We start from the raw sequence: 25,507 nt of genomic DNA, 5'->3' as shown, positions 1-25,507 counted from the left end.
ACATTAAGAAATTTCTTCCAGAACCAATTAATTTTGTGAGTACAGTTACCACTGTATTCTCAAATGAACTGCCTGCAAGTTGTTCCAGAATGCATCACACCACAATTGGACTTCCATACTGGCATCGCCATCTGGAAAATGTGTCACTTTGCAAGAGGCACGACTGTATGTCCGGCAGCATTTCAGTTGCTTGTGCAATATCAAATGTTTTTTTAGATGGGCAACTTTTAACCAAACCTAAAGTAATACTATTGTTTTCAAGGTTTATGGAATTCAGTTAATTTAATATCATATAAAATTGTTTGTATGTTAGTATACATATATATTTTTATTAGCTCACAGTGTTTTGTGAATTTGCAATAGATTGACTGTTCAACACGTAACCTGTTGAAGGTGACAATGGAGTGGAATGTCATTCCCATCCCATCTCACACTGATAGAAAAATCCCGTCCACATCCTGGACCATAGTAGAAAAAAAAATCAAAATTTTCTCCCAGCGAAAATGACTCACACTCCCGTCCTGCTCCCGTACCACTTCAGTTTTGGAGGTCAGGTACCTTAAAAATTTTTTTTAAAAAGAACTTGTATGTTCTTTTTTTTGGGGGGGGGGGGGGGTGGAAATGTTGCGAGTTTAAAAAAAAATCATTTTTTTGTTTTATTGTACTGGATAATCCCGGTCCCGTGTGCTTCTGTGAATTTTTTATCCTGTCCAATCCCAATTCCGTGATGAAAGGTAAATTTGGCTCCCATCTCATGGGAATCCAGCAGGATTCCTGAAAATATGTCAACTTCTAATAAGCAGCCAATTTACATGCATAATCAAGGCTGCTGGAGTATAAGTGCTGTGCATTTTGAATGACGCTACATCGGACCTAAAAACTGCAGTTATACTTTCTCGAGGGACTGTTTACAGGAGACTTAAAATCAATACAAGCAGTTTACACACCATTTGAAAGGAATGACTCATTCATTACCAAAAAAAGCACAACTTAACTTAAGAAAAAATGTTCACAAGGACTTCTCAGTACAGTTATTGTGTCTTAGGTGCATTATTGAATGTCAGCCCCCCCACCTCCCCCCCAAAAAAAGCAACATTTGTTCGTTTGTTCGTTTTGTCATGTTGCTCAACTGTCCCCATCCTTTTTTGCGCCACGGTCCGATTTAATGTCAGACAATATTTTCAGGGACCACCCATTAAGGCCGGACAAAAACAACAACATAATATGATATGACCTACATGGAAACTGCGTGATTTTCTAAACATAAGAATAAACATGATTCATGACACCAGGAACGTCCTATCAGGCTGCAACACTCTCTGGTCGCTATGGTAACGTTTAAACCTGCCTTCAAAATAAGATACACCGCAAATACAAAGTGCATGAAAATTACAACTCACCATCGCCGCATATTACAGAGTGGGCTTGGTGCGTGGGAATCTCCCGTTGAGATAAATCTGTATTTGAAGTAGGACTCCCGATGCTGTCTATTAAATGTAGCCTTCTTTTTCTTGAAAGTCGTAGGCTCCTCTTCTGTCTCCTGGCTCAGAAGAAACGGTCCAAAGACGTCATTTTCCTAGCTCCTAGGTTTCATTTTAGAGGTAACCTATCACGAGAAGCGCGCCCTGACCTGCGTCAAGAGTGACATACTGTAGACCAGGGTTGCCCATTATGTCGATCGCAATCAACCGTTAGATCGCAGACTGGTCCCAAGTCGATCAAGAGGGGTGGAGAGGAGAATAAAAAAACAACAACAACCATTTGTGTGTCTTTGTGCATGTTAATAATATATTTTTTGTGTTAATGTACACTGCACCCTAATCATCCTGCCAGTCTCATTTTCACAAAAATGCGATTCTCTGGCAACCGGGTGTACCCTGCCAACAACCCGAAGACAGCTCGGATAGGCTCCAGCTCCCTTGATGACCCTTGAGAGGATAAAGTGGATCGGAAAATGGATGGATGCATCGTATTAAAAAAAATAAAATAAAGCAGGTAAATCTTACGGTGGCGCGTGACCTGTCACCACGTGTTTTTTTGCGCTCAGCAGCCTGCAATTGCAGCTTCTGATCAGAGCTGTTGCGCTATATCTTTTATCATTATCATTGTTCTCATTCAGAGTTTGTTTTGTGTACAATTCAAAGAGGGTACGGACAAAGAATAGGAATCTAGAGGGCCGAGAGAAGCACTTTAAAACGGCATGTGTGAGCTATGATCGTTAACAGGCTGCAAAAGTGTGTTGCATGCCTCCGTGTCATGCTGTTGCTCATCAAGGCGTGCCTGTGTACGTGTGTGTATCGGTTATGGGTCGATCGCGGGAGGTTAGTTGATCGAAAAGTCGATCTTCGGTCCACGGATGTAGCAGACCTCCAAAATTGAAGTGGTATGGGAGTGGAAGCCATGCTGAATGGGAGCAAACGTGGGTTTGACTGGTCCTGTGCTCCATAAATTCAAGCCCCTTTTGGTCCCTTGCTAGTTGAGTTTACTCAAGGTATTAATTAGACACATTCCTCAACCACCCACATTAATGTGCTAGCTTAATTTATGGACTGAAAAACACATTAGTGTCTTTATCCTCATACTGGGTTAACAAGGTTGTGTTATTCATCAGGTTAATGTTACACTGATGATAATCTGCCTCTAATGGCTGTGAATGAAATCACTTAGGGGAGCTTACATTTTCCAGAGATGATGACCCGCCAATATCAGTGGAACCATTAGTTTTACGGCATAAAATCACTCCTACACAAAAAATTGAACTCGATTGGGTTCATCTACCAACAGTATTGTTCAGTTCTTCTGCCTGCGCATTTTACAAATACAATCAATGAGAGATGTTTTAAGAACTCTCTTTGTATAGTTTTCAACTACCGGTAATTGCTGAATTTCTGTCCATTGGCTTTGTAAATTGTCCTCCTGGTTTGCAGATTGCTAGACTTCTGTTGTTTTGTTGTGTCGCATTTTTCAAAATTTTCTTCAGCATCGCTCCACTTTCTGGTTGAGTGGAAGTCAAACAGATAGACAGGGTTCTTATTGTAATTGTACCCTGTTTACTTTCACGTAGACTGTGTTCTGTTATGTTCTGTTTTGATATTGTAGAACCTTAACTGTACTCCGGCTTAGCCAGATCCCCTTTAAAAAAGAGATCTCAGTCTCATTGAGTTCTATTTTCTGGTTAAATAAAAGGTTTTGATTAAATAGAGCACAATTTAAGAGACGTTACTCAGCAGAATGCTGAACACATCAATATAATCCATCCATCCTTCCATTTTCCATTATTCTCACAAGGGTCGCGGGGGTTGCTGGAGCCTATCCCATCTGACTTTGGGCAGTGGGCGGGGTCATTAGGAGGGGGACATCCTGAACCGGTTGCCAGCCAATCACAGGGCACGCAGAGACAAACAGCCATCGGTGCACACACTCACTCATGGCACGATCGTGGACTGGTTAGAACGTCGGCCTCACAGTGCAGAGGTGCAGGGTTCGATTCCGCCTGCGGGCTTCCTGTGTGGAGTTTGCATCTTCTCCCCATTCCTGCGTGGGTTTTCTCCGGGTACTCTGGTTTCCTCCCACATTCCAAAAACAGGCATGTCAGTATTGAAAATTCCAAATTTCCCTTTGGTGTGAGTGTGGGTACGGATGGTTGTTCGTCTCTGTGTGCTCTGCAATTGGCTGGCAACCGGTTCAGGATGTCCTCCTCCTAATGACCGAAGGCAGCTCGGATAGGCTCCAGCACCCCAAACCCCGCAACCCTTGTGAGTATAAAGCGGACCGGAAAATAGATGGATAGGTATATACATGTTAGCTATGGGTGGGTTTTTAACAAGTTTTCTTCTTAACACTCCTTTTTTGAGCAGTACATGTAGAATTCCGGGCGGCCCGGTAGTCCAGTGGTTAGCACGTCGGCTTCACAGTGCAGAAGTACCGGGTTCGATTCCAGCTCCGGCCTCCCTGTGTGGAGTTTGCATGTTCTCCCCGGGCCTGCGTGGGTTTTCTCCGGGTGCTCCGGTTTCCTCCCACATTCCAAAAACATGCATGGCAGGCTGATTGAACACTCTAAATTGTCCCTAGGTGTGAGTGTGAGCGTGGATGGTTGTTCGTCTCTGTGTGCCCTGTGATTGGCTGGCAACCAATTCGGGGTGTCCCCCGCCTGCTGCCCGAAGACAGCTGGGATAGGCTCCAGCACCCCCCGCGACCCTAGTGAGGATCAAGCGGTACGGAAGATGAATGAATGAATGTAGAATTCCTTGCATCCATGACATGGCAATTACTCTTAAGCCTTCGTCATTTTTGTTTGTTAATGCATTTATGCTGTTGTTTGGCTTCTTGTATATATGAAATGTTTTGTTTTATGATTCTCCAAAGCAAACAAATGAATTGATTTTCTTATTTGAAAAAATGGTGTTGTTTCTAGAATGTACTACACGACAGGATCAAAATGTGTGATGTTGTTTGGGAAAATGGGAGATAAACATCACTGTCAGGTTTGTTGCGCTCAACCTGCCTGCTTTCCTTCAATTGAAAATGAACTAATGAAGACATCAATCGTTCCCTGTGTGAAAAGAGCAGCTGGTTCCGCTCGACCTGTGCATTGACCCGTAAGAGTGAGCCATGCAGGGACCACGACTTCTCAACGAGCTACAAGCTGTCATGTGTGCAGGTGCCTACTAGCTTGCAAACCAGTAACGCTGGGGATGCTGGCATCACCAAAATAGAGAATACTCTTCCCCTTGTTTTAGTCACTGCTGTCTATATACAGTACAAACAAGTATTCTGAAATATTGAAGGTCTCTGTAATTAGAGGTACACACTGCTGCCTTTTGTGCAGACGCTGTGGCTTATATTCCCAACAAGTACCCCAATACCGAGCCAACAATGAGTCCCATGCCCAAATAAAACAACTTTTTCAAATGGGTGGATTGGCCATCTGATGTAGAAACTGTGCCAAAAAATGCGAGTGACTCGCTGATGGGAAAGTAGAATGTCGCAACAACAGTTATGACAATTGATTTATAATAATTATGAATTAAGATATTGAATATAAATAATGTCTACTCATATAGTTACAATGTGCCATTATACATCTCTGCAATATTTAGAAGTTTTTATGTAATAATTTACAGCACTTTGTGTGCTAAGAATACTGCATGTTTAGATTTAGATTTGCCATTATTTATTACTATTTATTCACTTCAAGTGGAAGATTATTCCAACTCTCCACAAAGATGGTGTCCATGTTCGGCTACTTTGCATCTTGAACCTTTTCACTCACAGTAGGAAATTTCATTTGTGAGGAGTACCGGTAAACACACATTATCAAGTACCGGTACGTCTAGAAAATTAGGCACTTGGAGACAGAATCGTGAGCAAGGCCAATAATCTGACAGTTATCACAGTGGTATGGCTTTTAAAGACTGAAGGTAATAAGGCTGATTCGTGTCAGTTGCGGCTTGTGAGGGAAACATAAAGCGAACATGAATATGTCAGGATCATGACATATTCAGTTTAACTAAAAAGCTACAATGGTGGCCCGGTGGACCAGTAGTTAGCACGTCGACTTCACAGTGCAGCGGTACCGAGTTCAATTCCAGCTCCGGCCTCCCTGTGTGGAGTTTGCATGTTCTCCCCGGGCCTGCGTGAGTTTTTGTCCGGGCACTCCGGTTTCCTCCCACATTCCAAAAACATGCATGGCAGGCTGGTTGAAAACTCTAAATTGTCCCTAGGTGTGAGCCGAGTGATGATAAAGCGGTTCGGAAAGGACTGTACACTGGTGATAAGGATATGATTACACAATCGACATAGTCGTGAACATTTATTTATGTATTTGTTTTTCGACCACCGAAAGTCTCATCCTTAAATCCTCGAAAAGTACTTTAGACATTGAGGTTAGATGCTGGGGAGGAGGACAGTGGTAAAGGAAGGAAGGAAGGCTTAAGGATCTCTTATCCTGGGCTGTAAGTCAGACTGAGTCCACGCAGGGGGTCGGCTGATCCACTTCAGCAGGTGATATGCCACTGACATGCTGCTGAGCTCAAGCTGGGTTTGTGCCAGTGATTCATGTTTGTGTGAGCTATTTCAATGAGTATGTACATACGATGGCTATGGGTGGGGGCGAGTGGACACAGTGTGCTGTCGGTTCCCCATGAAAACAGTGTGCTGTAATGTTTGCTTTCATTTGGTAACCAATAGAGGTAGATTACAGTGATAAGATCTTTAAAAAAAAGCTAGAAGTTAAAGCTTACGGTAAAAAGCTTTGTCATTACGGAGTGGGTAGAAATCATGAAGATGTTAATGCTTGGGTGCCTCAGAGACCGTGACGGATTGTTAAGACTTCCCCTAAATCGCACTCCTGCAAAACTCACAAGACTTCAGCTCATCTTTTGAGAGGATACACCCGATGATGTAAACAACTCAAAAATGATGGTGGAAGATTTTATAAACTGCTCAGACAAGGATGAAACTTGCCCAAAGTGATGGAAAAGCTTAAGCTTTGGAAAAGAAAGGCTCTGCTTATTATCCTAACATAGGATTTGATGCTCATCTATGAAATTTAGGGGGCTTAGTAGCATGTTCTTCTTCTAGGGTGGACTCTATAATGGTCATTGATGAAGAACATGATGGCAGCAGCAGGATGACGTTGACAGAAACATTTTGTCCGTCTCTCAATTAAAAAAAAAAGGTCGAACCCAACTGGCCTGGAAGATCGTACATCATGCAGTCATGGCTAATGTCCCCTGTTGGAGTAAAATGAACAGCAGCTGAGCATTAGGAATAAAGTGAGTGTCCAAAGCTCTGCCTCTGTGCTCAAACTAATCCTCAAAAGGATTTGGAGATAAACACTTTTGAAGTGGAGGCCCTGAAGGCAGAAACATGCCAATCGTTATTCAGGGAAACATCTCGTTGGCGATGAGTGTTCAACTCAACACCCTTGACTCTACCCATGCCATCATTTAACACAAACATTACATCCCACACTCGTGTGGGTGTCGCATCAAGGTGAACAGCAACACGAGAGGCCAGTGCACTAAAGCGTGGGTGCAGTTTCTTAGCAGCTATCAAGTCATCCAGTGTAGAGGCATTCATGTGCTCATAATAGCCTGGCTGCTGTGGATTGGATATTCCTGGCATATTGGCTTTTATTCACAGAGGTTCCACATCCACCTTTATTAAGAACCATGTCAGTCTTATTAAAAGTTCCGAGGAGGTGAAATGAACAGAGCAGACTTATTTTTTTTTGGGCAGCATGCGGTGAAGGTGAAGACTTTGCAAAGATTGTTATCATTCACACAGGAATCAGTCCTAGAAACTACATGTTTGACAGTTTTACGGGGATGGTTTATGAAAACACAGAACTTGATCTTATTTGATGCGGGCTAAAAGGAGCTTCCCCTTTTCAGTTCGGTGAAAACCATCTGCTGCCCTATTTTGGTGGTCTGGCACCTCTGTGCTCCACTTAAAAACGGGCCCAACTTCATTTTTGGGCCCACATTAGTCTCAGGCCATGTGTTTGTCTGGGCGGTCCAGCGCACGGACAAGTTGGAAACAGAAAGCTGTCTGTGCCCGGCCAAGAAAATGGTGAATCATCATTTTCATGCCGGGGCAATGGTCTAGTTTAGCGTATTTGTGAATATGCTCTACGTCTTACTGGGCACTTGTTGTATTGTTGCATTGAACTGAATGTTTTTAAGATTTAGTGAGAGGCAATTTCGGCTTGTGCTTCACTGAGGATCTTTGTCATTCTTGGTGGCGGAGAGGCAACTGCTGTTATCAAGGTTTTTGCATGGATGCTTCTTTTTAAACAGATTTTAATATCTCATGAACCCCCCTGAAGTTCCTTTACGGATCCATCACGTACCCCTATTTGAGAACCATTGTTCTGAAGAAAAATATCAGGTGACAAAAGGGCACACCATGTCCCCAGCCGTAACGCCTCGTGTGTGTGCATTGGTACTCCATTTCCGGTGCACTCTGAATAACCAAACGACAAATTTGAGCCACTCTCTGAGTTTCTGTACAGTTGGAGTGAATCAGAATGCACTCGGTATTCTCGAACGTGTCCATAATATATGTGCTTATCGCGGAATAGTTCAATACCATTAATTGTAACAGAAACAGTAATTTATATATATATATATACATATTAGGTCCAAGTTTAGTATGAGAAACATAATGTTCTTTGCGTCTTTATTGCGAATGCTTGGACATGTACTGCTACAATGGGACTTTTCTCACATGCAATTGAATTCCGATGGTAATTGGTTACGAAAGAGGAAAATAAATAAACTTCTTATGAAGTGACATAAAATTCTAGCCTCGATTGAGCGTTTATCAATTTTTTTGTGAGGCATAAAAGAAAAAAAAAAGCACAAATTTGTAGTGAGGTAGAAACAATGATGCAAATGAAACCTTGGCAGTTTAGAGAGATGCGATGGTAGAATTCGATTTGGGACAGCTTTTTCTATTCCTGCCTAGATCTTATTTTTGTTGGGTATGTTTTATTTTCACGCCTGGCTATTTCTCTATCAACGTTTGCTAATGCTCTCATCCGGACTTTTGAGACACCTGTTATTTTTGTGCGCAACCACTACGCGTGAGTCTGCCAAGTCTGACAGTGGTCCTAATTTCCAGTTAGTTGGGTTTTCATGAGACGTGAATTCTATAGAGATCTATTTGGAAATACAGTATGAATGCAAAATTAACTTGTGTAGCTGATCCAGAAGTTCTTAAAATTATTGCCAGTAACGAGTGCGTGGCTCTTCTAAAAGGCTACTTTGAAGGAGCATATGTTTTTGCATGCAGTTTTTAATAAACCTACAAATAACTTTGTCACAATACCATGCTCATGACTGGGAATGGGTTGCCAGTCAATACATTGCATGCATCACACCACATTCAATCAGGTAATTAAAAAAAAAAAGAAAAAATACCCCTCAGTTGGTGATCGGTGCTTCCAAACTTCAAGCCCCCATCAGCATGCGAAATGCTCCTTGGCTGTGATCAAAAAGTCATATGGTGATGATCATTTCTCACCAATTAATGTGACATCGTGTCGATATTGTGCCATTGGTAAACTGTGGTCAGGTGACATTGGGCAGTCGGTGAGCGTTGATGGCCCAGGTGTTTGCCCCCTGTCCCATCAACATCCATCCATCCATCCATTTTCGGAGCCGCTTAATCCTCACTAGGGTCGCGGGGGGTGCTGGAGCCTATCCCAGCCGTCTTCGGGCAGTAGGCGGGGGACACCCTGGATCAGTTGCCAGCCAATCGCAGGGCACACAGAGACGAACAACCATTCGCACTCACACCCACACCTAGGGACAATTTAGAGTGTTCAATCAGCCTGCCACGCATGTTTTTGGAATGTGGGAGGAAACCGGAGCACCCGGAGAAAACCCACGCAGGCCCGGGGAGAACATGCAAACTCCACACATGGAGGCCGGAGCTGGAATCGAACCCGGTACCTCTGCACTGTGAAGCCGACGTGCTAACCACTGGACTACCGGGCCGCTCCCATCAACATATCAGCACAAATTATCGGAGTCGGCCAGTGACAGACATCACCTACCGTCATCTGTCAGAGCAAATGAAAGGGCTCAAAACATGCAATATGATGTTTCACCTACACGGGGAGCTGGATTTACGACAGTGTCTGGAGTGTGCACGAGGAAAGGCACGCAAGTGGCTCAGGCGAGGTATACAGCAAACGGAATGCCTAAATTTTAGGGCCACTCCACCCAGACTGCGTACATTTCATGAAGGTGCGCAAGTGACACTTAAGTCGATGAGAAGATGTGCAAAACCATAAAAGGTATGAGATGGAGAGACAGAAGAGAGAGGGAGGGCCAATAGAGGGTGAAAATGCAATAGAGCGATGTAGTGACAATTGGAGGGACAAGAACACAATGGTCCTTCATTCATTCATTCATCTTCCGAGCCGCTTGATCCTCACTAGGGTCGCGGGGGGTGCTGGAGCCTATCCCAGCTGTCTTCGGGCAGTAGGCGGGGGACACCCTGAATCGGTTGCCAGCCAATCGCAGGGCACACAGAAACGAACAACCATTCACACTCACACTCACACCTAGGGACAATTTAGAGTGTTCAATCAGCCTGCCACGCATGTTTTTGGAATGTGGGAGGAAACCGGAGCACCCGGAGAAAACCCACGCAAGCCCGGGGAGAACATGCAAACTCCACACAGGGAGGCCGGAGCTGGAATCGAACCCGGTACCTCAGCACTGTGAAGCCGACGTGCTAACCACTGGACTACCGGGCCGCCCACAATGGTCATAACAACAGTAAAATCAACACCAGTTATACTCAATTGGTGACATTAACAACAAGCATAATGATCTGTTCCCCACAGCACCATCCGTGGCCACACAACAATGGCGCCACCAGTGTCACACCTCCAGAAGAAGGGAGCACCAACCACAGGGGAGAAAGAGAATGAAATTCATTCATTCATCTTCCAAACCGCTTGATCCTCACTAGGGTCGCGGGGGGTGCTGGAGCCTATCCCAGCTGTCTCCGGGCAGTAGGCAGGGGACACCCTGAATCGGTTGCCAGCCAATCGCAGGGCACACAGAGACGAACAACCAACCACGCTCACACTCACACTCACACCTAGGGACAATTTAAAGTGTTCAATCAGCCAAAGAGAATGAAATGAATAAGTAAAATCAGACAGGGTTAATTCTGACAACACATGATTTCTACTTTGCCATTTTGCACAAATTTATACGAATGTTTACATTATTAGCTGAAATCACATATAAAGTTATATTTTTTTTTTTAACAAAGGTCCAACTAGTGCATATACATACAGTATATATATTCTCTGTTTAATATAGATAGATAGATAGATAGATAGATAGATAGATAGATAGATAGATAGATAGATAGATAGATAGATAGATAGATAGATAGATAGATAGATAGATAGATAGATAGATAGATAGATAGATAGATATGAGATTTGATTTTCTCCAAGCCAACCAGAGAGGCACAGAGGTAAATTACTGAGAGTGAGAAAGAAGATTGTCGGAGCCTAACTGACAAAGAGGATGGATGGTAATGTGAACGATGTGCTTAATGTGAGCTGGAATTCATCATCACTTTTTGAAGACATTTCTCAAGATGCCTGGTAACTCGAATGAAGCTTGAGATTGAGAGAGATCGAATTGAGCCTGAAGGTTTCTTTACCCATTTTTAAAGTGCTAGAACCCTCGTTCATAATGAAGTTATGTTTTCTGATAATGCTCGGTTAGCACCTTTATAATCCTAATTGTTTTGAAACACAACCTGTGGCCTAAGCCACAGGCGTCAAAATCAAGGCTTAGGAGCCTGACCTGGCCCGCCACATCATTTTATGTGGCCCACGAAAACAAATCAAACATATCAACTTCCATGATGCTTGCTAAAATCTCTACCAAAATTTAAAATTCTCATGTTTAATAAATTAGAGACATTGTAAGCATTGTTTGTGACCAAACTCCTCATTACAGTAACTTAAAAAAACGTTGAATAAACCGTGAATGTTGGCTTTTTTTTAGATGGTTTCAGTCATAAAGACCGTCCAAGGGAAACGGTACCTTAATGTGGCCCACGACAAAAAGGAGTTTGACACCCCTGGCCTAAATGCTGCATTGACTTCACTTGCTGTAGAGTAGATTAATGGCACCTATGATAGGGTCCACTGGGAATTATCTTCGGAGGATGACCAGCTTCTTTGAACCCACTGTCAATTTTATATTTTGCAAAGATAAATCCAATTGAAGAGGTGGATTAACATGAAACACACAATAGACATAGGTTGTCTTGTTTTATTCAAACAAACATACTTACAAAGTTGTGTAGAAGGTGAATTTTTGAGGGATACATTTAACCGTTTATTTTTTCTCTTGTCCTTTGGAAGGATGTCAAGCAAAGAAATGATGTAGGTGGGAGGCCTGTGGGGTGTGGCGCTTTATCTGTTTTATTTTATTTTTACCTTGTTGGGATGTGTATGATTGTGTGTGGGTGGCAGGTGCGTGAGGGAGACAAGCGGGATGTGCGAGGAGGACTTTGTTTTGCGATGTCTTCACGCTCAGTTGGAGAGTCAGATGGGATTACAGTTTGGCGGTTTGTAGAGTGACGGGGTCACTGGGACACAGGACGGGGTGTGAAATCACGTTTTCATGGCAAAGCAACACAGCAAAGGGGGCCGAGTTGATTTTTGTCACGTTGTGCCCGAGGCGATGAAAGATCGCCTCGTGCACAACTAAATAACGAGGTGGATCCCAGGTAAAGCAGACACGAAAAGATCTTGTATGAACACAAAAAGTTTTTAATAACGAACAGAAAGAGCCCGACAGGGAAACAGTAACAAAAAACGCTGGTCAAATAAGGACCAGGGAAGAAATAAGGAAACAACCGAAAACGCTCGCTGAAAAAAACAAAATGCGAGGGAGAACTGATTAGGCAATATAGATGTATACAATTTAGAGGCAACGCGAATAACAAGAGTGATGGCCGTAAGGCAAAAAGGCAACGAGGCAACGAGTAATCATCAATAGAGGAATTAGCACGAGAGAACAATGGCACGGCGTGGAATTCTCCGGCAGTGAGTGGACTGCTGGAGCCTCTTAAAAAAGGAGGATAATCAGCCCGTAATTACGGACAGGTGTGCAGTTGGCGGAGGGAAAAGCCCGCCACCTGCTGGCGGGCACGTGACGGGACAGTACCCCCCCCCTCAATGGACGCCTCCCGGCGGACTACCCGGCTTGGACGGATGAGCAGTGTGGAAGTCGCGCAAAAGGGACGGATCAAGGATCCAGGAGCGGGGCACCCATTGCCGCTCCTCCGGCCCGTAGCCCTCCCAGTCGACCAGGTACTGGAAACCCCTGCCCCTGCGCCGAGAGTCCAGGATGGCACGTACCGCGTACACCGGACCACCATCGACCACCCGCGGAGGTGGCGGCGGAGCGGGAGGACGCGCCAAGGTGCTGGAAGACACAGGCTTGAGCAGGGAGACGTGGAACACGGGGTGAACCTTCATGGAGGCCGGTAGCCGGAGCCTGACTGCGACGGGACTGATGACGGCCTCGACCTCGAATGGTCCAGTGAATCGGGGTCCCAGTTTTGCAGACGTGCCGGCCAGTCGAAGATCCCTCGTTGCCAGCCACACCTTCTGTCCCACCACATATGAGGGCGCCGGGCGCCGACGACGATCTGCGATCTGACGGTTCCGGGTCGCAGTGCGGGACAACGCAGCCCGGGCCTCCTTCCACACGTGATGGGCCCGCTTAAGGTGGTACTGTACAGAAGGGACCTCCACCTGCCCCTCCTGGGATGGAAACAACGGTGGCTGGTACCCGTAAGCCGTCATGAATGGTGATCTGCCTTTGGCGGAAGAGACGAGGGTGTTGTGGGCATATTCCACCCAGGGTAAGTGGTCGACCCAGGATGCGGGACGGTGGAGGCACACACAGCGGAGGGCCGCCCCCAGATCCTGATTGGCGCGCTCAGCCTGTCCATTGGACTGGGGGTGGTATCCCGAGGTCAGGCTGGCTGTAGCTCTGAGGGACCGGCAGAACCGCTTCCAGACGCGAGACACAAACTGGGGCCCCTGATCCGACACGATGTCCGCCGGAATGCCGTGGAGACGGAAGACGTGTTTGACGAGGAGGTCGGCGGTCTCCAGCGCCGACGGCAACCTGGACAAAGGCACAAAATGAGCAGCCTTGGAGAAGCGGTCCACGATCGTGAGCACGACAGTTCGACCCCGGGAAGGAGGGAGGCCCGTGATGAAGTCCAGAGCGATGTGGGACCACGGGCGAGGAGGAATGGGCAACGGCTGGAGCAGTCCCGCCGGAGGTTGATGGGACGACTTGCCGCAGGCGCAGGAGGTGCAGGCCTTGATGAACTCCGTCACGTCACTACGGAGCTCCGGCCACCAGAACCGCTGGGCGACGAGTTGCACCGTCCGGTTCACCCCGGGGTGACATGCCACCTTGGACCCATGTCCCCACTGCAGAACCTCAGATCGGAGGGGCGGAGGTACGAACAGCCTCCCTGCTGGGCACCCCGCCAGCACCTGAACCCCCTCCAGGGCTGCCTGGATCCGCTGCTCAATCTCCCATTGGACGGCCCCCACGATGCACTGGGTCGGGAGGATGGTCTCCGGGGATCGGTCCCTCCCCGCAGGTTCGTGGAGACGGGAAAGGGCGTTGGGCTTAGTGTTCTTAGACCCGGGAGAGTAGGTGAGGACAAAGTCGAACCTGGTGAGGAAGAGGGCCCACCGGGCCTGACGGGCGTTTAGTCTTTTGGCGGAGCGTAGATAAGCGAGGTTCTTATGATCCGTGTAGACCGTGAAAGGCTCCTTTGCCCCCTCGAGTCAGTGCCGCCACTCCTGCAAGGCGGTCACTACTGCCAACAGTTCACGGTTGCCCACGTCGTAATTGGACTCGGCAGCACTGAGTCAACGGGAGAAGAAGGCGCAGGGGTGCAGCTTCTGGTCGACCGGAGAACGTTGGGACAGCACCGCACCCACCCCTGAATCCGAGGCGTCCACTTCCACGATAAAAGGAAGATCAGGGTCAGGATGTTGTAGTACGGGGGGGACTAGTAAACGCCGCCTTCAGGTTCGCGAACGCCGCATCCGCGGTCGGGTCCCACTTAAATGGGATTTTAATGGACGTAAGGCGGGTTAAGGGGAGCGCCTTCTGACTGTAACCGCGGATGAAGCGTCGGTAGAAGTTGGCGAACCCCAAAAAGCGCTGCAGTTTCTTGCGATTGGTAGGAACCGGCCAGTTAGTGACTGCACGCGTCTTAATGGGGTCCGCTCTTAACCTGCCCTGTTCGATAATGAACCCCAGGAAGGAGATGACGGGGACATGGAATTCACACTTTTCTGCCTTGACGAAGGGCCGGTTTTCCAGTAGACGTTGTAGCACCAGCCTAACGTGTTGCTGGTGCTCGTGTAATGACCGGGAAAAAATCAAAATGTCGTCAAGATAAACGAAACAAAAAATGTTAATCATGTCCCTTAAAACGTCGTTGATCAGGTTCTGGAACATGGCAGGAGCGTTTGTCAGCCCAAAAGGCATAACCAAGTATTCGAAATGACCCAGAGGGGTCCTAAAAGCTGTTTTCCACTCGTCACCCTCCCGGATGCGAACCAAGTGGTAAGCGCTGCGTAAGTCTAATTTAGAGAAAATGGTGGCTGATTGTAATGGGGCGAAGGCGGAGTCCAACAAGGGTAGCGGGTATCTATTCTTAATTGTAATTTCGTTTAATCCACGATAGTCTACGCAGGGTCGCAGGGTCTTGTCCTTCTTCCCTACGAAGAAAAAACCCGCCCCCACGGTGAACGCGATGGTCTAATGAGACCTGCAGCGAGCGAGCTGTTGATATACTCCGTCAACGCCTCGCGCTCGGGTTGGGACACCTGATACAGCCGCGAGGTCGGCAACGGAGCGCCCGCCTGCAGGTCTATAGCGCAATCGTAGGGGCGGTGTAGGGGCAAAGAGCGTGCACGATCCTCGCTGAACACTTCCTTAAGATCCCGATAGCAATCCGGCACTCCGTCAAGGCAGATCTCCTCGGGGGGTGTGACACGTTCGTGCTTCCAGACGGCCGATTGTAGACAGTGCTAATAACAATACTGGCCCCAGCTATCTATTGCCGGGCGTGCCCAGGAAATCACGGGGTTATGTGTCTTAAACCAGGGTAATCCGAGGATGATCGGAGCGTTGCGGGACCGCATTACGTAAAACCGGCGATGCTCGATATGATTACCGGAGAGTAGAAGTTTTAGCGGCTCCGTTCTATGCGTTACTACCGCCAGGAGACGCCCATCAAGATCACGAACCCGCTTCTTATCTATCAATTCCTCCAAAAAACAACCCAGCTCGGACGCGAGATTGGTGTCCATTAAACAGTCATCCGCTCCTGAGTCTACCAGGGCCCGAACCCACCTTGACCGGGACCCACCAAATATCTCCCCCTCGAGCTCAAGTCTGTTGGGGTGTCCCGGTCGCGTGTCGACTCGCCTAGACTCGGGGGGTGACGCGCGAGGTCGTGACTCACAGTTCTCGGGGTGGACACGGAATGACGACCCCGGATAGCTGGTTGCGGCGTGAGGAGATGGTTGAACGCTGTCAGTCATCGCTCGATCGCTGAAACGACGCCTTCCTTCCTCCGCACCAACGTCCTTGCCTCCCAGCTGCATCTGTTCCTCCGTGGATGTACGCCGGAACTGGAACCGGTCACCTCCACGCTCCTGGCTTCGCTCCCTCAGGCGATTGTCCATGAGGAGGGAGAGGTCGATTAACTCCTCCAGGTCGGTGCTGTGGTCGTGGGTCGCCAGCTCGTCCTTGAGTTGAGGGCTTAGTCCGCGGCGAGACAGACCACACAACGCCCGATCGCCGTATCCACTCTGGGCGGCCAGGATCCGGAACTCGATGGAGTAATCTGCTACCGATCGCTCTCCCTGGTGGAGGGCGAGTAGCCGGCCCTCTGCCTCTCTGCCCCGCACGGGATGGTGGAACACCCGGCGGAACGCTGCCACAAAGTCGGGGAACGAAGTACGGAGATTCGGCTTCGCGTCACTGGTTGCTATCGCCCATGATGCCGCCGGACCTGTCAACAAGCTCATAACATAAGCCACTCTCGCGGCGTCATTAGCGAAGGCAGATGGTTGTTGGTCGAAAATGAGGGAGCATTGGTGGAGAAAGTGTCCACACTGCCCGTGCTCACCCCCGTAGCGAGGGGGGTGTGGAAGCGATGGCTCCCTCGTCATAGTAGGATATGAGGGCGCTTCAGGAATGATTGAACGAACCCCGGGGGGAGATGGTCCTTGCTCCTCCACCCGGACCAACCGAGGTTCTAATTCATCGAACCGATGAGCCAGCATGGAGACCGCGCCGCGGAGGTCCGAAATGGCTTGGCCGTGCTGACTCATCTGTTGCTTTTGTCGGGAAAGAGCGGACAATATCTTTTCGATGTCTGCGGGATCCATGGTGGCCGGAGAATTCTGTCACGTTGTGCCCGAGGCGATGAAAGATCGCCTCGGGCACAACGTGACAGAGAATAAGACCCGGGCCATAAACACCTATGCCCTGCCAGTGTTCAGATACACTGCAGGAATAATAAGGTGGCCAAAGGAAGAGATTCATACCACGGATGTTAAGACTCAAAAGCTCCTAACCATGCATGGAGGGTTCCATCCCAAATCCAGCACCCTGAGACTGTACGCAAGCCGAAAGGAAGGAGGGCGGGGACTAGTAAGTGTGAGAGCCACTGTCCAGGATGAAACATCCAAGCTCCATGATTACATCAAGGAGAGGGCTCCAACGGATGACGTACTCAGAGAATGTCTCAGACAATGGGGAACAGAGGATGAGGTGCTGGGAAGAGGGACCATCATGGGAGGACAGGCCCCTACACGGGATGTACGACCGGACCATAACTGAAGTGGTTGATCTCAAGAAGCCCTATCAGTGGCTGGACAGGGCTGGCCTGAAGGACAGGAAAGAGGCACTCATCCTGGCTGCTCAGGAGCAGGCCCTGAGCACCAGAGCCATTGAGGCCCAGATGTACCACACCAGACAAGACCCAAGGTGTAGGTTGTGCAAAGAGGCACCTGAGATGATCCAACACATAACTGCAGGGTGTAAGATGCTGGCAGGGAAAGCCTACATGGAACGCCATAACCAGGTGGCTGGCATAGTCTACCGAAACATCTGTGCGGAGTATGGACTGGAAACCCCAAGGTCAAAATGGGAAACACCTCCGAAGGTGGTGGAGAATGACAGAGCGAAGATCCTGTGGGACTTCCAGATCCAGACTGACAAGATGGTAATGGCGAACCAACCAGATATCGTGATCATAGATAAAGGGCAGAGGAAAGCCGTTGGAGTGGATGTAGCGGTCCCAAGTGATGGAAACATCAGGAAGAAGGAACATGAGAAACTCGAGAAATACCAAGGGCTCAGAGAGGAGCTGGAGAGAGCCTGGAAGGTAAAGGTGACAGTCGTGCCTGTGGTGGTCGGAGCACTCGGGGCAGTGACCCCCAAACTAGATGAGTGGTTGCAACAGATCCCGGGAACAACATCGGACATCTCAGTCCAGAAATGTGCAGTGCTGGGAACAGCAAGGATACTGCGCAGAACCCTCAAGCTTCCTGGCCTCTGGTAGAGGACCCGAGCTGAATGAGGGACGGACACCACCCAAGTGGTGAGACGAGGATTTTTTATAGATAGATAGATAGATAGATAGATAGATAGATAGATAGATAGATAGATAGATAGATAGATAGATAGATAGATAGATAGATAGATAGATAGATAGATAGATAGATAGATAGATAGATAGATAGATAGATAGATAAAGAGATATTTTATATATATATCTATAGATAGATATATAGATAGATATTTTATACTTGAATAAATAAAAGAATAATTTAATAATTGTCCATTCAATTTTAGAATATAAAATGAGTATTTGCAATATGGGAACAACAACAACTTGTTTCCATGTCAATGTCATATTCCATCTCCATTTGGCATGTGATTGACTGACGATCAGTCCGGTCGACCTTTCGCCGAAAGTCAGCTCGCGTAAGAGTTTAACTCCCTGCAAACTTAAACAGGATAACCAGCATTAAAAAAAAGAGAAAAAAATGGATGGAGGGAAGGATGTTTCTCTTCCTCTCGAGAACATGCTGGAGAAATACGTAGGTTTGTTTCGTGCAATATTTTCGGTACCCTGTGTTGTGGGTTTTTGTGGGATTCTGCTTCTGGAAGATTTGTGATTTTTCCTCTCTCTCTCTCTCTCTCTCTCTCTCTCTCTCTCTCTCTCTCTCTCTCTCTCTCTCTCTCTCTCTCTCTCTCTCTCTCTCTTTCTCTCTCTCTCTCTCTCTCTCTCTCTCTCTCTCTCTCTCTCGCTCTCTCTCTCTTTGTTTGAATTAATTAGTTAACTGCAAATTAGTGAAACACCCCACAAGAAAGGCAGCATTGCACTCACTAGTAATACCTAAAGTCCAACATTGCTGATCTTTCATTGTCTGTTATTTACACAAAGCTGCTTCCTCTGACCTTTCACAGACTGCAAGGCTTAAAAGTCAGTTAATTTTGAAGCAGACAGTACAAAGAACAGGACACGAATGCGAGAGTGAGTGCCGAAAGGCTTGCAAATAGCAAACTATTTAATAAGCAGGCTTGGGTACAGTGCATGGGTAGCCGTAGTCAGGAAAGGCAAAGGTAGCGAAAATTGGTAAGGCAAAACGACAAGGTCAATCATCACACAAGGGTGAAACTCACAATTAATTGGTTGGTAGAACAAAGACTGCTGGAATGTGACAACAAGGCGCAATGAACTGGCAATGAGACAAGATGAGGCATTAAGTTAAAAAAATGTAATCAGGGCTAAGGCGGGTGAAGAAAGCACAATCAGGGGCAGGTGACCGAAACAAAATGTGGAGAGGCAGAATCCACACACACACACACCGACACACACCGACACACACACACACACACACACACACACACACACGCACACACACACACACACACACACACACACACACACACACGCACACACACACACGTCTTCTGTCCTGGAAAAGATAGGGATTCTTCTTGTATGAACAAACTTTCCCTGTAATTAAGTATTCAGGACAAATCAAGTCTGATGAAGCCTGGAAATCATGAAAAAAAGAGCAACATCGACCTGTGCAGTTTGTTTGTCTTCTCGGTTAGGCGGAGGCTCGGCTCAGTAGACATGAAATATATTTTCTCCCAACACTGATTCCATCAGTATTGGAGGGTAATTGGCAGAAATCGATGTACTGAGGAGTGTGCCTATATGAGGAGGATGAGGGGATCCCTCAAGCGATGGACCAATCCAGTGGGTATTAAATGGAATCACTGGATAGCAGTAATAATAAGCAGTAATAACATCCATCCATCCATTTTCCGAACCGCTTGATCCTCACTAGGGTCGGGGGGGGGAGGGGTGCTGGAGCCTATCCCAGCAGTAGGCGGGGGACACCCTGAATCGGTTGCCAGCCAATCGCAGGGCACACAGAGATGAACAACCATCCACATAGGGACAATTTAGAGCATTCAATCAGCCTGCCATGCATGTTTTTGGAATGTGGGAGGAAACCGGAGTACCCGGAGAAAATCCACGCAGGCCCAGCGAGAACATGCAAACTCCACACAGGGAGGCCAGAGCTGGAATTGAACCCGGTACCTCCTCTGCACTGTGAAGTCGACGTGCTAACCACTGGACTACCGGCCGCCCCAGTAATAACACACACACACACACATATATAGGTTTTTTAATCGGCCACCGGTCATGATCGGCTGATCGGACGATTTCCCTAGGAAAGTGAACAACCATCATACTCAATGTCTATCAATGCCTTTCATCACCCATTACATCATGGGTTGCTTACGTCCTATGCCTACCACCCAAACTTCAAATGAGGTTGGGGCACAGTCTGGTGTTAACATGCAAAGTTAGTAGTTCCAAGTTTTGGGTAAAGTTCCTGTGGTGAAAAAAAAGGCCTTTTAGTGGTTAGCTCTGTGTAGTGTTGAGCAGCAGTGATCTTCTTTTTTGTGAAGTTAATAACTAATCAGCATGACCGTCTGAGAGTACAGCGGTCCAAAGTTCCATTCTGGGCTGTGGCCTTCCTGTGTGGAGTTTGCATGTTCTACCCTTGCTTGTGTGGGTTTTCTCTGGGTGCTCTGTTTTCCTCCCACGTTCCAAAACCATTGATGGTAGGTTAATTGAACACTCTAAATTGTCCTAAGGTGTTATTGTGAGTGTGAGCGGTTGTTTGTCTATGCGTGCCCTACGATTGGCTGGGAACCGGTTGAGGTTGTACCCCTGCTGATTGTCCAAAGACGGCTGGAAAAGACTCGAGCACACCCACAACCCTCATTTCAAATAATGGCTGGATGAATGGATAAATAAAGAATTACTTCCTGTTTCTCAAACCTTAACATCTGCTGTCTGGGCAGCTTGTGTCACAGGTAATACCAGCCTTATTCGAAAGCTAAAACCATCTCAATCAATACACACCCCAGGGCAAAGACGCAGATTGGGGAAAGAGGAAGGATAACAGGATGCTACCTAATTCAATGAAATAGACATTACCCAGTGCTCTCAATCTGCCAGGGCATGAGTAATCATAGACAAATTCATTTAGGAGCCCGGGAGCTCGGTATTGCTTTCAATTAGGGGCTAGAGATTAGAGCAAGTGGGGTGCAGCAAGTGAGAGTCGACGTGGGTGAGTCGACTCACAATTCACAGCAAGTGCGCATCATTTTCAGCTGACGTTTCCAATTTGTGGCCTTCCCCCAGAGTGTTGAACAGCTGGTGCAAGCAATGTGATGCTCACTTATCCAGTTAAATGTAGACAATGATCTTTTGGCCACCATCAGTGAAATATATTGTCGGATTGAGTGCCAGAAATGCAAAATAGGAATGCAAGTACGAGACAGGCACATGAGGACGATGACCGTTTACACAAACATTTTAAAGTGTATTTTATGTTCTTAATGGATGGATGGATGAGCATTTCCACCGCCAAAAGAGAATAAGAATTAAAGATAATGAAGTGTGTGAGGTGAACCTTTTGCTGAGGAAATTATGAAGCGGTTGAAGATTTGATCGCTCTCTATCACCCCAAAATGCTCTCATTGGTTTTTATAGCATCTGGTGTTCATTGTATATTTCCCCCAATCCCGCTAAAAGGCAGGGAGAAAAGGAGGAAACTAAAAACCTTATTGGATCAGCTACAGTGTTACACACTCCGGTGTCAAATGATGATGGGCTCCTTGACATTTCAGCCGTGGCTTTTCCAGCATCTATTTCTTTTTCATAAACTCTCCTGAGAGTCACTCAACTGCTCCTCTGGCCTTGAGCCTTTGCACCGAAAATTTACTGTCAAAGGATGTTTCTTCAGATGTAAATAGAACTTGTCAGCATCCTCATGAAATGTCTGATGTGTTTTCGTGTACACTGTTAGCTCACACTGTGACAGACATCCACTGCATTTAGCTGTCTGGAACGTACTGAGACAATGGTCAGCAGTGCATAATCAGAGATGTTGTGGGAAGACTGTAAGCAAACAGTTGTGAAAACAGCTGTTTGAGGAGAATTAAATGTTCCACCTCATAACAGAAACACAGATGGTGTTGCTCCTTATTCAGCAGCTGCCTTAGTTTAAAGCACTTGCTGTTTATTTTGTAAGCAATGTCTCCTTTTAATTTCAGACAACTTGGCAGCCGTGCTTTCGTGGATGAACTCTCATGCAGAAACGGTGCTTGATATGTACTTCGGAAGAAGACTGTCGCTCTTCTAATGAGAATCTTACCTTCTTGTTTTTACAGGTATATTTGGACCAGATGAGGGCTGGGCAGCAGCCTATCCAGAATGTAAGGAGAAAAAACAGTCACCCATCAACATTTTGGATGAAGATGCGAAAATATCCACTGAGTTTCAGGAAATTACTCTGGAAGGCTTTGACGTTGAATCTTCAAATAAGACGTCGATGAAGAACACTGGTAAAACAGGTACGGTAAACATATGCAAGTAGGTCTGTCCAAGTCTCCGGAAGGGAATGCAATGTCCCACCACATATCGTAGTGGGTCCTATTTCATACCGTGGTAGTGATTCAAGTTTTTTCTTTCATTTGCCATCCATCCATTCATCCATTTATCAATCCAATTTATCCTCACAAGGATCGCGGGGCGTGCTGGAGCTTATAACAGCTGTCTTTGTGCTGTATGCAGGGTATACTCTGAGACGGTTGCCATCATTGCACACAGAGATGAACGACCATTCGCGCTAACTCTCACATCGGGGCAATTTTGAGTGTTCAATCAGCCTGCCATGCATGTTTTTGGAATGTGGGAAGAAATTGGAGTACCCAAAGAAAACCCACACAGGCATGGGGGGAATGTGGGAAGAAATTGGAGTACCCGAAGAAAACCCACACAGGCATGGGGAGAACATGCCAACTCCACACAAGGAGAGGAGCAGGAAGCGAACCCTGCACCTCTGCACTGTGAGGTTGACGCGCTCACCACCCCGGTGTGCCAATCCAGAGGCACTCTCCCAATGACCATGCGATGCTGCATATGCGTGTCAACCAGGACAGCCCCACAGCATCCAGAGCCTTGAGGACCTCCGGGCAGATCTCATCCACCAAACTCAATTGTTGAGGACAGTAATTCCCAAGCAAAATATCGTAACAGACCCACATTCCAAAAACATGCATGGCAGGCTGATTGAAAACTCTAAATTGTCCCTAGGTATGAGTGTGAGCGCGGATGGTTGTTGGTCTCTGTGTACCTTGCGATTGGCTGGCAACCAGTTCAGGGTGTCCCCCACCTACTGCCCGAAGACGGCTAGGATAGTCTCCAGCATGCCACACGACCCATGTGAGAATCAAGCAGTTCAGAAAATGGATGGATGGGTGAATGAAGGAGAAGTTGCTCACTTATTGTCAGTACATTTGCAGTGCAGTTCAAAGGAGAAAGCCCAGAGAAACAAATCGAATGCAAAGTATGATTTAAGTGTGTGGCAAAGTCTCTATACTGTATACTGTATCTTTACTCATTCCATTTGCTTAGCAACAATTTAGTGGTTTGAGATTCTGTAATTAGTTTCTTAATCATCAGTACAACAGGCTTCACCACTGACAAACAAGCTAAATGTGTTTTCTTTGTCTGTGACTTTGCAGTCATAACAGTTAAATATGAAGAGACATAGCAGGCTAAAACTACTATCGTGATGGCCGTGGACCAAATAATAATAATAATAATAATACAATAAATAAAAGCAGGGAGTCAAAAGAACCAGGCAGTTAAAAAAAAAACTTACATGGGTACACCGGAAGAACTAAATCCAAAACACAAACAAAAAACCCCAAATAAACATCACAGTGAAACAAAATAATGTTACAGCAAGAAAAACAAAAAAAACATGACAACACAGTAACAACAATGTGACAGCAACAATGATCTGACCAAGACTGACAGAAACCATAAAACTGAATACAAGCAAACTGACGAGACAAAAAGAAAGACCTGGACAAGACACTCGGGGTTGAGGGAGCTGATTGGTTTTGTTTCCGCCTGTGGTCATCACTTGTGTTAACCAAACGAGGAAGACAAAAAGCACAGAGGAAACAAAACCAAATGGAATCCAAATAAAAAACTGAATCATGATAACTACTACAAATAAAATAACCTCTCTAATTTATTAACATTTATAGTGTTATCGTAAAAGGAAATTGCAACAATTGGGTTCCAATATATAACATTTTAAAAACGTAACAAAATGAAACCCTTGAAAAGAGAAAACCAGAATACGGAGGATGTACACCAGTGTGACACATCTAATAATCCTTGTTTCCGTCGGCATGTCTGCATGTCAAACATCTGCTGCACCACTCCCCTTCCTCCTATTATGAAACAGGACAGGTGCAATATGAAACAAGACATTCCTCATGCAGATAACGGCACCTATTTCAGACAAGCAGAATATAACAAGGGCCAACTCTGGTGTCACTGCATGTCGGAATCAACACGCTGCTATCTGCATTCGGTTTTCTTGGCATTGCATGGACCCTCTTTGACAGCTGCAGGTATTTCATTATACCAGGATGTCAGAAAGATGGATGATAAATTCTCCTCAGTCTCGGCCAGTTGAAAGGCAGATGCCACATTTGTTTGGTTAGTAGATTGACATCATTTAGTCTTATTCCCAGCACTAACCTGTTTGTCGAGCATATACTGTAGTTCTTTTATTTTGCACCATTTAATCATGAGTGTAAACTGAAAATACTTTCTGAGACGGTGGAAGAGTAATTGATGACATTTGATCCAAGCAAAACACAACAAAGAGCTGAATCTTTGTTGCACTCTGCAAAAGTTATTTTATTTATTTCTTTATTTATTTTTGTGTGGAGGGGCTATCTTGGCGTTTTCACAAATCGAATTGCCTCTATTATGTAGGCTGGTGCCGAGAAAATGTTATGTTTTGTATTAGTGTTAGGATTGAAGTTTGGGTAAAGTTAGGAAAATGTAACTTTACGACCAGGAAGAAAATGGCTGTTAACAAGAAATATCCCAGAGGGGAAAGGAGTGACACTTTCAAAACTCCTCACAAATGATCAAATCGAATGAAGAAAAATCAAAACTAGAGAGGCTCTACCTGAAGGTACAAACCACTTATCAAAATCTGAATAAACATGATTAAATATACAAAAACACACAAACTGTTTCTCTCCGACTGTTTTAGCCCATATTACAGCAACATGCAAGTATAAGAAAAAGAATATTGAGGACATAACACATAGAATAAGGACAGAGAGTCATTGAGGGTAACGGGTACCATGAGTGTGGTCATAGCAAACAATATCAGATGTGGAAATTATGCCGAGAGTCGTTAATCAAACTAAAGTGACCATTATCGCGACAATTATCACGCAATGACAATTGTGCA

At 46.2% G+C, this 25,507-nt stretch overlaps 1 protein-coding gene across 2 annotated transcripts in view; it reads left to right on the top strand.

Moving 5' to 3' along the window:
• Positions 1 to 25,507, top strand: part of LOC127607030 (receptor-type tyrosine-protein phosphatase gamma-like) — a 399,557-nt gene that overhangs the window by 195,492 nt on the left and 178,558 nt on the right. For both annotated transcript variants that reach the window (XM_052075037.1, XM_052075036.1), the window contains exon 3: positions 22,386 to 22,568. In XM_052075037.1, the coding sequence (XP_051930997.1) occupies positions 22,386 to 22,568 (183 nt within the window). The remainder of the gene's footprint in view (positions 1 to 22,385; positions 22,569 to 25,507) is intronic.

The sequence above is a fragment of the Hippocampus zosterae genome, chromosome 9, assembly GCF_025434085.1.
Source record: "Hippocampus zosterae strain Florida chromosome 9, ASM2543408v3, whole genome shotgun sequence".
NCBI lineage: Eukaryota > Metazoa > Chordata > Actinopteri > Syngnathiformes > Syngnathidae > Hippocampus > Hippocampus zosterae.
Note: the sequence above shows the minus strand (reverse complement) of the source record. Positions and strands in the feature narration are given on the sequence as shown.